Raw genomic sequence first — 12500 nt, 5'->3', positions numbered from 1 at the left:
ATATCAAATTAGGAGTTATTCGAGGATAAATTAAAATTTTAACAATAGAAATTATAAAAAAAAAGTTAATAAATATATTGAGAAAGAATCAGAATCTACACCTAGGTTAAACAGAACGGAATTTCTATGAAAATTTGTGCCTACGAGAATTACGGGGAAATTTCAAACATTTATTCGATGTCAGAGCTTTGAGAAACTCATCCCGAAAAAACAAACATGTGAAGAAGAGAATCCTACAAATAATGGTTGGCTAATGAAAAACAGAAAAACCTAGAATTCATCAGAAAGCTAAAAAAAAAAAAAAAAATTATTAAAAAGTAACCACATTATAAAGTCGTTTATTGCAATCACGAGTAATAAAATTTAACATACTACCTAAAACCATAGAGTGAAATCTATTGAAATATATAAAAAATCATATTCAAATATATTAAACATTGAAAAGTTGATAAAGAAAATATATCATCCCTTCCTTGAATGAATTTATGAATTTTGTCCATGATGCACAGGACTAGGAATTGAAAGGCCCTTCAGCCCTTCAAGTTATGAGAGGCTAGGCTGCAGGATGGAAGAAAAGGAGCTGGAATGGAGGTAGAGTAAAGGGGTAAAAAAAAAAAAAAAGCTTTGTAATCCTACTGACACAACTGCTGAATGATTAAAGCCTAAAATCAATTAACACTTACTTGATAAACTTCACCGACTTTCCATTAAGATAAGGAATTAATTCTTAGAACAAAGGGACATTAAAATCCAAGATACACAGTGAGGCAGTAGATGAATATGTTTGTGACTACTTTTTGGTTTCCACTGGTAACCCCATTCAAAATTGTCTAGATATTTTCCAAGATAAAAATAAATAGTACTATCCTGTCAACCACCTGTCGGATACTATCTAAGCTGTAGACTATAAATGTGATAAAATAAAAAATAAGTATCTTATGTTTCGATTTAAAAAATGGAAAATTTTACGAGTATTATTGACTATATTAACAATATCATTCTAGACTTGAGAAATCTGAATGAATGCTACTTATCTGCAAATAAACATCAGAAGTGTCTTTTGTCAATGCAAATAATTAAGTTTGGATTTAAGGAAAATAAACCATACTTGCTAAGTCAAACATAACAGTTAGATTTTGGAATATTATCTTTAAATAACTGAAAACCTTCTACACCCACAGCTGGATGTCTTAATGCTGGCCACAACTTACATATCACACCTGACGCAGCTCCTGGAGGAGGATGACAATGCCCGAAAGTCCCACGACGACAATAATAACGACACAAGTTGCACCCAAGAAGCAGTAGGCGGCGGAGCATCTATGCAAGAAATAAGCACCCAGAAAAACCAACAGAAGGGGCTCCTACACCCAGTAAAGGTATGAAGAAACCATGCACAGTAAAATCTCGGGGATTATATAGATGCCTCCCAGTTCTATTTACCTCTGAGTGATCAGTGCTAAATTCAACAATGGTAAGCCTTAATCTTTTAAACATGGATTTATGAATATAATTCACATGATACAGCATTGCAGCTAGGGGGCCAGTCATCATTGAGATGGAATTGGGGAAACTCTTGCAGTTGCACCATGAAGTAAAAGTTAAGATGTTGTGCAGCAAGAGGGAAGACATGTCTCATTCTGTTGTAAAGTAGAAGACTAAAAAGCAGGGCAAAAATATGCCCATGATATTTCTTTCTTCACTCAGTCATGGATCAAACACAGATTCTCAAGTCTTAAGCAGAGTGTGCTTCTGCTGGATAGACGTATTTAAAGAATTTGGGCCACATAGCCCAGCACTGGGGCAGGGAGGACAATTAATTCTGAAACAAAATAGGGGATAAGAACAACACTCCTGGTTGCACTATGAAGAATAAGTTAAAGAGGTTGCATAGCAAGATGGAAGGAAGGAAGCGTGGTAAAAAAAATGAAGGCTAACCAGTATGTGCAGCATTAAGAAGGTGCAACTAGGGACCCACGGGAAACTGACAAAAAAACCTTATGTAAGGCCTATAGTGCACTGATACGATTAGAGAGAAACCATAATATTTGTCAAAGCAAGTTTATTAATGCCCTCATCTTTATAATTGTATGGATGTATAAATTAAAAGTTCATATCCTTTTTCTTCCTTGATAATTTCTCTCCAATAATATCTCCCTTTCTTTCTCCTCCTCTTTGAATGACCACCAGCTATCTATTTTACTATATAGGTCAGCAGAGGCACAGGTTAAAAAAAAACATTATCAAACTCACATCTTCCCACCCGTGAGGCTAACATTCTACCGTTTTACAATGAGAGAAATTTGGAAGATATCTTTGTCATGGAGAGAACATTATATGACAAACATTAAATGGCAAAACGAACAAAACAATTATGATAAATTCTTGCTACAAACTCATAACTAATAATAACCTATTCCCCAACCAGAAATAATACTCTGAAACATGAGAGGATGGCATATTGCCAGAAGAGAGACATACTCTAAGCAATATAAAAGGATGTCACTCATAGGATCATTATCTGGTGCAATGCCATGTGCATTGATATTTCTGATTCAGTGGTTACTTGTTGATGGTGAGAAGTTTAAAGAAGTCCGAGTAGATAACTATTTATTCATAAAAAAACGTGAAGTCGAGTTCAAAAACTTCTGATACTTTTACTTTGCTATCCATAAAGACATTACTGTGAGTATGTGTCATTTACAGAAATTCAGGAACCAAAGTCTATAGTTTATGGAAGGATAGATTGATATACCAATATCTCAATACTAAACTTGCTCTATCAGGTTATTGGCATGCCTTGAATATAAGATAAAAGTTAGAGGAAGAACTCTTCTATTATGAAGTTTATGTCTTCATCTAAATGTCAGTCAGTGACAACCATTTGAATGCCAGTTGCTAAAGCTTGAACCAAGAAAGATCCTGTTAAACTTAAACTAAAAATAATATGCTAGCCTGAGCACATAATCAGCCTTGAGCTTCTCAAGACAAGCCGAGGGTTTTTCTGTAAATGAGGGCTTTTTAAACATAACTCATTCTTTTTTATGGTTTTCACAATTTGTTGAAATGAAACTTTTACTCTAGCTATATTGTAATTTATCAAATTATACTAATGACAATATATCACTTCAAAATATTCTCTGTAATATGCACTTTTCCCTTCAGAAGTGGCCAATGCGAGCTCGTTTATATGCTGATGTAGGAGCTGCTGAGGCGGGACACTTACTGACCGAGACAGTAAGAGCACAGACACTCAACCACTTTCCATCCAGAGCAAACTGCATGCTGCCCCAATACCAGACAACTTCCTTTCATCCTAGCAGCCATCTTCAATCACGTGTACCATCAAACCTTCATCATCCAACTGTACACCTGCAGTGCAAGCCACGTCCCAGCTTAGTGTCTTTCAGTCAATGTGGTTCTTCTTATGATGTTGCCATAGATCGCACAAATGAGTTTGCCAGACCACTTGATACTCTTGGGAAGTCTCTTCCTCTTTCCTACTTCCATCACGGACATAGGAACCAAATAGAGTGTGCACAAAGGAATGGTGGTCAGCAGTACATCTCAGCAACGAATTTCCCTGGGTATACAAACAGCTGGCCCTCAGATATAGGTTGGGACTCTTGCATGACATACAATGACCTACATGCTTGTCAAGCTCAGTGTCATATGTCACAATCCATGAATGGGTTTAATGGCTGTTGGACAACATGGGATAACTAAAACTCATGCCTTTAACAATACCCACTATGATAAGGCAGTGTTTTGCTGCAGACCTACTTCCTAAATCTCAGGATATCATTATTTAGTAGTAAATAGATCTGAAAGGCAGACCCTTAATTAGCCTTTGTACTGGTTAAATCACCTAACAATCTACAAAGTTTGTCCAATTTTGATCTTGTCTAAGAAACTTTTAAATTGATGTTATACTTGTGTTTCTAGTCCTAAGATTCTGCATCAGAGATGCATCATCAGCATATTTTCTTACAATAAATATTTGATTAGAGCTATTCAAGTTTTCTTTTAGGAAAGAAGGTAGAAATCCATAACAGAAAATTAGAAACAAAATTACACAATGATAATAAAATTTGGAATACATGAAAATATATGAAATTGTAAACTTACATGCTTATGAAAATCTACAGGAAATAAGAAAAGTTGTTCAATATGAGCAAAATTCCTCAAAACTACTTCACAACACACTTTACTCCTCAGGTGCCTTAATTATTACCACGTATTTTGTTTATTCAGACTCTCTGAATTGGCTTCAGTATTAATATATAAAATCTAAATAGTATCAGGACTGTTGGTATGATATTAAAAGCTATAACTTTGAAATAGGCTGTCATTCAAGAGGAAACTTTGAATGAGAATGAGGATTTATCTCAGAACTTCATAGAATTGTAAAAAGATGAAGACAGAAAATAATGTATCGCTTCGAAAATTCTTTGAAGAATGTGGTCCAATGTCTTTCATCTTCAGCAACTCCACATCAGATACAAAACGTATTGATATGAGTTTAGCATTTCCAGTTCTTTGTGGTGACAAATAAAATCTTTCAATGATGAATATCGTTCTTTTACAGTATTTAATCACATCTGTTGCAATCAATAAACCTTTTTAGTAGATTAAACTTTAATTGCCCAGTTTAATGCTACCACAATGTATTTCATCTGCCTTGAGATTCTCTAGTGCTAAGTTTGAGTCACCTTGTGACGTAGTTTTGCTTTAGTCTTGCAGGTTTTACAGCTAATGCATATATGAATTCCTTAAAATTACTCTAGTAACCCCCTTTTATAGATATTCACATATAACTGATATCCAACATGATAAACAAATAAAAAAACCTAAGCAAAATATATGTATATTTTTCTACAACCAACACATTATATGGTTTCATGGGACTTTATCAAATAAAAAAAAATGGTTTTGGCGTTACTTGTCATAAAATAAAAATACCATATTCTATAGCTAATTTGGCATAATCAAAAAAAAAAGTATGGACTGTAGGACTATTTACATACTCCTACTTTAAGAGTTTAAGCATTGGAATACTCAATAAACATCGCATTATTCCTGTTAGTCCAGTTGCAAAGGTCCACTTTTTAGTAGATCCTGGTAAAAATAGTTTCTTTACATTTCATTCAATACTCTAGACTGTGTATATCTACACTCTATTGGGTTTAATAATTACCCTTACTCAGCACTGTAAGAATTGAAGACGGTGGCAAATATAATCACATTTTTTTATTATTCACTATAATTCTTAAACTTTACCATTGTCATCCATTTGGGGTCTGAGGTAGGGTCTTATGGGTCAAGGAATCCATTTCTGATGAACAAATAGTAGACTTTCCTTTTCTTGTATTTTCCAATTACACCCTGAATTAATTTTCTTAGGATAGAGTTTATGGTTTAGGAAATATACAGTATATCTGATTTTAGAATACTAGACTGAGCCTCCCTATCTTATGAAATATATATATACCAAATAAAGAACTAAGTAATAGTTACATATAGTGAAAAGTTATATATCTATTTTGAGTAAGAAGAAGTTAACAGAAAAAATACTTCCTATTAAAACGAAAAAAAAAAAACTAAAAATATATTTTTTAATATATTACAGATTGCTGCTTGTGATTTGAAAATTATAGGCATTCTTAACTTCTTTCTTACCCATCACCTTTCTCCTATTCATGATCTTCCTTTGATTTGATAGTATACTACATATAGTAAATCTGCTCAAACATGAAACCACCTTCAAGCATAAAACATAACAAATTCTAAAAGTAATATGCAATTTTCCTATTTATACTCCCGAGTATTTGAAAATCAAACTTTTAAAGTACATTATATTTTTCGTAACCCGAATCATCAATAGGAGTACGACTCCAGCAAAGCTGTAATGGCCGTTAAAATTTTATCAAGGTAATTATAACTACCAACAGGTGGTGGATAAACCCCACCCACCAGTCAATGAAATAGACATTCACTTTTGACCTAAGGCAAGAGTTCGGGGTTGGTTGAGGCGGGAAGTATATCTTGAAGGAATCAGGTTTGTATGGTTAGGAAAAATAAAAATTACTCTTCAAATTTGTGATTTGTTCCTACACAAATACAACCCATCATCCTTTAATATGAAATTCATCATTAGGATGAAATTCCTCTTGAACCAAATCTGGCTGGTTTAACTTTCTTAGGAAATGCCAGTGCACCTGATCCTGTATAGGGGTGAAGGTGATGACTCCTGCTAACATCCTAATGGTCTGAGCATGAAGATATCACAGGTGTTAGGTTAGGCCAATAGGAATTGCAGAAGATAGCCTACTTCCCCTATTAGACAGCTGCATGGGACCTTCACAGGTATCCAGAGATCTCCCGTGCAGTGCCTCATGAGAAGCCTTTCACTTGAAGGCAATGCTGGATAGTATATACCCATCAAGTGCAAGGGACCATACTGAGTGATGGTACCTCTGAAGGTGGGACTGACAGAGAAGAGTAGGCTACTGGGGTAGTTCTCACAGCACCTTGACATAGAGCATCAGCAGATCTGGATACAATTTGGCATGCGGCAACCTGGGTATCTTGAGAGGTAATGTCATAACCACCCTATTATTTAATCAGCCAATCAGGCAAAATGGGGTGGAAGCATACACATCCAGATTGCCCCAAAGGTGTTGAAAAGTGTCCCGTAATGCTAGCCAAGGGTCTGGAATGGTGGTGCATAACACCCGGAGATTCTTATTCAGCCATGTGAAGAACAGGTCTATTACCAGTGATTCCAAGAGAGTAAGAACACTTTCTGCCACACAACAATGTAGGAACAACTCTGAACCTACAACCTGCTCCTGGTAACTGAGCATACCTGCAAGATCACGCATTTTGCCTGGAAGGAACCTCACTGACAGTTCTAAAGGCATTTATTACTGCCCACATATGCAACTGCTTTGTCAACTCATAAAGACTGTACGAGACAATCCCTCATTGTTTGTTAACATATGCTACAACTGTAAATACGGTCGCTCATCAACATTACTGAGTTCCCAATCAGCCACCCGTTGAGATACTACCACTAGAGAGTTATGGCTTCTTTTGACTGTACAGGCAGTACTACATTGGATCTTTCTCTCTGGTTATGGTTTGTTCAGTGGCCACTCTCCTCTTGGTAAGGTTAGAAGAGACTCTTTAGCTATGGTAAGCAGCTCTTCTAGGAGAAGGACACTCCAAAATCAAACCATTGTTCTCTAGTCTTGGGTAGTGCCATAGCCTCTGTATCATGGTTTTCCACAGTCTTTGTTAGAGTTCTCTTGCTTGACGGTACACTCGGGCACACTATTCTATCTAATTTCTCTTCCTCTTGCTTTGTTTTAAAGTTTATATAGTTTATATAGGAGATATTTCCATGTTGTTACTCCTCTTAAAATATTTAATTTTTCCTATTTTCCTTTCCTCACTGGGCTATTTTCCCTGTTGGAGCCCCTGGCCTTATAGCATTCTGCTTTTCCAACAAGGGTTTTAGCTTGGCAAATAATAATAATAATAATGATAATAATGATTGAGGTTTTTGTCATTCAGCCAACAGGAAATGTTGTCCTGTACATCTTGTTCAACTAAAACTAGATGGGAAGGGGGAGTACTGGTTGCTAACCACTGACCCTCCATACACCACTGAAACAATTATTGGTGAAGACACCCATGTGGAAAGTTTCTTCAAGTAAAGATGATGCAGAAGATATTGCCATCGCAAAGCCCAGAGTTCTCGCTTGAACAAAAATGAAGTCTCACCTCTCTCAGACTGCTGATGCAATCGTCTGATGGAAATACAGTTGCTGATGCCATGTTTATAAGCATAACCAAGCACTTCATTTCATGCTTGAGCGTGACTCTACTTTTCCATACTGACGACGATCTACAGATTACTAGAAAAAGAAAGTAGTCTGTTTTGATTCTGAAATAACTGCCTCTCGGAAAAGGTCAGGATCAATCAATTGTTGAGATATCTCAAAAGATGTTATCTGTACGAATGGGCCCAGGATGAGACCAGAGTGAACACTTGCTTCTTTGAATCCGGCCTTCGTGCAGTTACCCCCACTGCATAAAGCAGCAATTAAAAACAAATTTATACCTCAACATTATAACTAACACATATAAACTATTTAGTGATATACCCTTTGTGTAGAAATTCTAAATAATAAAAATTATTAAAAGAGGTTCATACATATTATACAATATCTTTACGTAATAAGCACAATAAAAAATATAAATTTGCATTTCACTTATATGATTTTCTCTCTCTCTCCCTCTCTCTCTCTCTCTCTCTCTCTCTCTCTCTCTCTCTCTCTCTCTCTCTCTCTCTCTCTCTCTCTCTCTCTCTATGAAAAACGGTAAAAATTTTTAAACTGGATTTTTGTTATTTAATTATAGCATGATTGAATAATTTTCTATTAAAAGAATTGTTGTATCAATGAAGAAAAATAAGGAAATTACAATCTGTATATAATCTATATTCGGTAACTTCCTTATTTAACGAAAAAATTTGCAGTTTTTTTTTTTAAAGAACACTCCTTAGAATTACCATCACATTATATGAAATCTGTTCAACTATACTGAACACTACTTTTAATTTTGGGGGTAAATAATTCCAGGATAGCCTCCCCGCTCTTAATCCTGGACACGGACCAATACGATAAAGTCCCAAGATTCCTGCATTAAACAAACCTGAGAACCTCCGAACATGGTTCATAAACCATACAAACGTTAGAGTCCAAAAAATTACTCTATATCGGGAATGTCAAAACCAATATCACATTGATGTCTAGAGGCTATTCAGGGCATAGAATAGTAAATCCTAATCAAGTGTGCTTGGACCAATTACGTTAACAGAGAGCGATGCAAAATTCGTTAAAGGGAGCAGTAATATATTGTATGAAAGTTAAAGATCTTCACCTTCGAAGCACAAGAATAAAACATACACTGTTACTCTGATTTACTTTCATTAATATTTCAGGCAAAACTATTCCGACCTAAATAACTAATTTGCAATAGTTGAACACATAATCAATCAAATAAAGGAGCAAGGATACTGGTGGATATAAGCTAATCTAATTTCTTTATCATACAAGAAATGACAGCACTAACCAGACATCTTAAAATGTGCAAATAAACACAATTAAAACAAGATGAAATAAATGTAAAATGTTCAACAAAATATGAAAGGGATTATTCAGTTATAAGGCTCGAGATCTGTTAAAAAGCTACATGATTAAATGAGGTAACATGCATAGTCCTCTGACCTGAGACTTGACTTGTCTTTTAAGAATATACACACAAGGATTAATACAAAAAATTTTCACACACTCAGCCCGATTTACCGGTACGTATCGCCAATATGAACTAAATCTTGTAAAAAAAAAAAAAAAAAAAAAAAAAAAAAAAAAAAAAAACCTAATCTAAAAATTGGGGGAAATTTAGTGTGGCCACACATTACCTGCACTTCTCACTTCAGTAGTTAGAGTGAGCTCTTGTCCAGATAATGGCAGTTGTAGGAATGAACTTTCAAAGTGGCCAATCCCCCCAGCTAAAAGATGAAACTTACTGCTTGGATAATTAGGACCTCTGGATCAGGTCCCTCCTCCTCTGTCCCCAGTCCAATGACTCATTTCCGTGGGGACAAGGTTGGATTTGCTGGAACAATAGCTGGTTTCAGGGGGGAAGTCTAGTGGTGGACTGAAAATAAGTGCCAACTGACAGGTGCTACACCTGTACACAGTGGCAGGTTGTGGGTTCTTCTCGTCTTGAGAAAGGGTCTTGTGACCTTTCTAAGACCTGTTATCCTGTCTTTGATGAGAGGGTTTTGTGGAGATTGGTATCTAGAATCATTCCCAGATATACCAGTCTTCTCAGAGGGAAGTAGGGAATACTTCCCAAGTTTTACCATGATCACCAGATCTTAATAAAAAAAAAACTTTAGAAGTTTTGGTGCTAACGCAAGGTTGCCACCGAGTCTGCTAGGATCAGTCAGTTGTCCAGAAAACGGAGGAGAAGGAAGCCGATCCTGTGAGCCCCGGATGGGTGCTGTGGAAAGACCATAGCACAGTGCCCCGAACTAGTGTTCCTTTTTGTCTAGACTGAATCTTCGATACTTCCTAGATGATGGATAGTTTGAGCTTGGATGTATGCGTCCTTTACGTCCAGCGTGCACATGAAGACCTGTGGTCTTAGCCCTTGTCCGAACTTCTCCAACATGGTGTGGACATCAACCCAAAGGGACAGCTCCTTGCGGATCCTTTCGCAAGGGAGTTTGTTGACGCTGGGGTCTTGACTCATGGAGGAAAGGATGGGATGCGATACCCAGTGTAAGGATTCTTCCCTAGGAGAGAACCCCTTTAACTGATAGAAGTGAGTAAGGCAACGCTTGACCCTACCATGCGCTCAGGCAGGGTTGATGTTGTCCCTTAGAACAGCATCGGTCTGGCGAATGTTAACCAACGGTCAATGGATAGGCATCGTGGCTACTGTGCAGTTGGAGTGCTTGCGAGCAGTCATCTATTGACAAGCCGCTGATAAGGGCAGTCGATCGCCTGCCAATCGCTTTAGTGGATCGGTGTGATGGTGAACAGCGAGTAGCGAGAAGTGTGTTGTTTGCCTTCCGATCTAGGGAACCACGGGCAGAGGCTGACTAAAGTCAGAGTGACGAACTGCCAATGATTAGTGAATTGGCGATCTGTGAGCCAAAGATGGTAACTGACAAGCAGATAAAGACTGTCTGGTCAATCAGCCAAGGAATGTTGGCGATTAATGAGTTGGCAATCGGCTAGGAGAGGTCTGAGAAACAACAGAATGGTTTAATGATTGTCAGTTGGTGATCAGCGAGCCATTGACAATCAGCGCTCGATCGAAGATTGGCGTCCGGCGAGCTAGAGATCAGCAAGCTGACGATTGGCTGGTCAGAGATCAGCAAGCTGACGATTAGCTGGTCAGAGATCAGCAAGCTGATGATTGGCTGGTCAGAGATCAGCAAGCTGACGATTGGCTGGTCAGAGATCAGCAAGCTGACGATTGGCTGGTCAGAGATCAGCGAGCTGAGGTCGATGATCGAAGAAAGACGAGCTAGCAATCAGTGATCTTGTGATTGGCAAGCTACTGATTATCAAGCTAATGACTGGTTATTGACTAGCAATTGGCGATCTGCTCGCTAGCAATCGGAGATCGTTAGCAATTGGCGACACTGGAGGTCAATGATCAGAGAAAGATGAGATAGCAATTGGCGATTTAGCGATCGGTGAGCAAGCGATCACCAATCGGTGATCTAGCGATCAGTAGGTTGATGATTTCTCATTGGTGGAAGATGAGCTAAAAATTGGCAATCAGCGGACTAGTGAATGGCTGTCAGTGAGCTAGTGATCGGCGAGTTGGCAATTAGAGAATGGCGGGCTAATCATAGGTAGTTCGCAACGTCCAGATCGTGTTTGCTGACAGAGGTATTGTCAGAAAAACCTCCTCAAGAGAAAGGCACCAAGGGTTCACTGAGAGGAGTCTCAACCGAAGGTAGATGCAGTGGATCCGCCTTTGAAGATGGAATATTCAGGATCTTGAACCCCTCTGTGAAGCCTCTTCCCTCTATTCCCAGCAGGCGTGCTGTAATGCGCTTGCGAGGAGAGGAATGGGCCAATGGTGACCTGTCATAAAGTTTTCTCTTTCGTTCTTTTTGCATCTCGCGTGAGTGCGCAGGAGAGTACTAGAGCGTTGGCGAGCCGGAGAGCGCTTGTGCGCAGGAAAGCGCTGGCGCGCCGCGAAGGATAGCACTGGCGCACCGCGAAGGATAGCGCTGGCGCACAGAGAAGCGCCACGAAGGATAGCGCTGACGCACAGAGAAGTGCCGCGCAGAATAGCGCTGGCACACAGGGAAGTGCCGCGCAGGATAGCGCTGGCACACAGGGAAGCGCCACACAGGAGAGCGCTGGCAAACCGGAGAACACCGACACACAGGCAAGCGCTGACGAGCTGGAGAACGCCGGTGTGCATGTAAGCGCAGGTGAGCGCGGGCGCACAAGCGAGATAGAGCGTGCTAGCGAGCGCTGGCGCATAGTAGAGCGCTGGTGTGCAGAAGAGCACTTGCAAGTTGGAGAGCCCGGGGTTCGCAGAACGGCAATGTATGAAAGTGCTGTCGCGTAGGAGAGCGCTGACGAGTTGAAAAGCGCTGTTGAGCTGGCGAGCTGACAAACAGTCCTCAGACCGGCGAGAATGCAATGGAGAGCTCTGGCAAGAAGGATATATGCCGAGGCGCTGAAGCGCTGGAGAGCGCTGACGAGCAATGACACTCTGGAAAGCATTGAAGTGCTGGAGGGCGCTGACGTGATACTGGTGAGTGCTGGTGTGCTGAAGAGCGTTGGTATGCAGCTAAACACTTAGAAGGTGTAGCACAAGCAGGAAGATAATGAATAGGAGACAGGAACAGTGAAGGCAGGTCAGCGTGAATGTTGAACTGGAACCGGGAT

The 12500-nt window shown here is 39.0% G+C and overlaps 2 protein-coding genes across 2 annotated transcripts in view; one reads left to right on the top strand and one right to left on the bottom strand.

Moving 5' to 3' along the window:
• LOC137645931 (uncharacterized) overlaps positions 1 to 3862 on the top strand; it is a 9964-nt gene extending 6102 nt beyond the window's left edge. Inside the window, exons 3-4 of the mRNA XM_068378995.1 lie at positions 1182 to 1379; positions 3166 to 3862. Coding sequence (XP_068235096.1) covers positions 1182 to 1379; positions 3166 to 3726 — 759 coding nt within the window. The 3' untranslated portion in view covers positions 3727 to 3862. The remainder of the gene's footprint in view (positions 1 to 1181; positions 1380 to 3165) is intronic.
• The window catches only part of LOC137638811 (uncharacterized), a 239634-nt gene that overhangs the window by 188844 nt on the left and 38290 nt on the right, over positions 1 to 12500 (bottom strand). The gene's annotated exons all lie outside the window — the stretch shown is intronic.

The sequence above is a fragment of the Palaemon carinicauda genome, chromosome 1, assembly GCF_036898095.1.
Source record: "Palaemon carinicauda isolate YSFRI2023 chromosome 1, ASM3689809v2, whole genome shotgun sequence".
Classification (NCBI taxonomy): Eukaryota; Metazoa; Arthropoda; class Malacostraca; order Decapoda; family Palaemonidae; genus Palaemon; species Palaemon carinicauda.
Note: the sequence above shows the minus strand (reverse complement) of the source record. Positions and strands in the feature narration are given on the sequence as shown.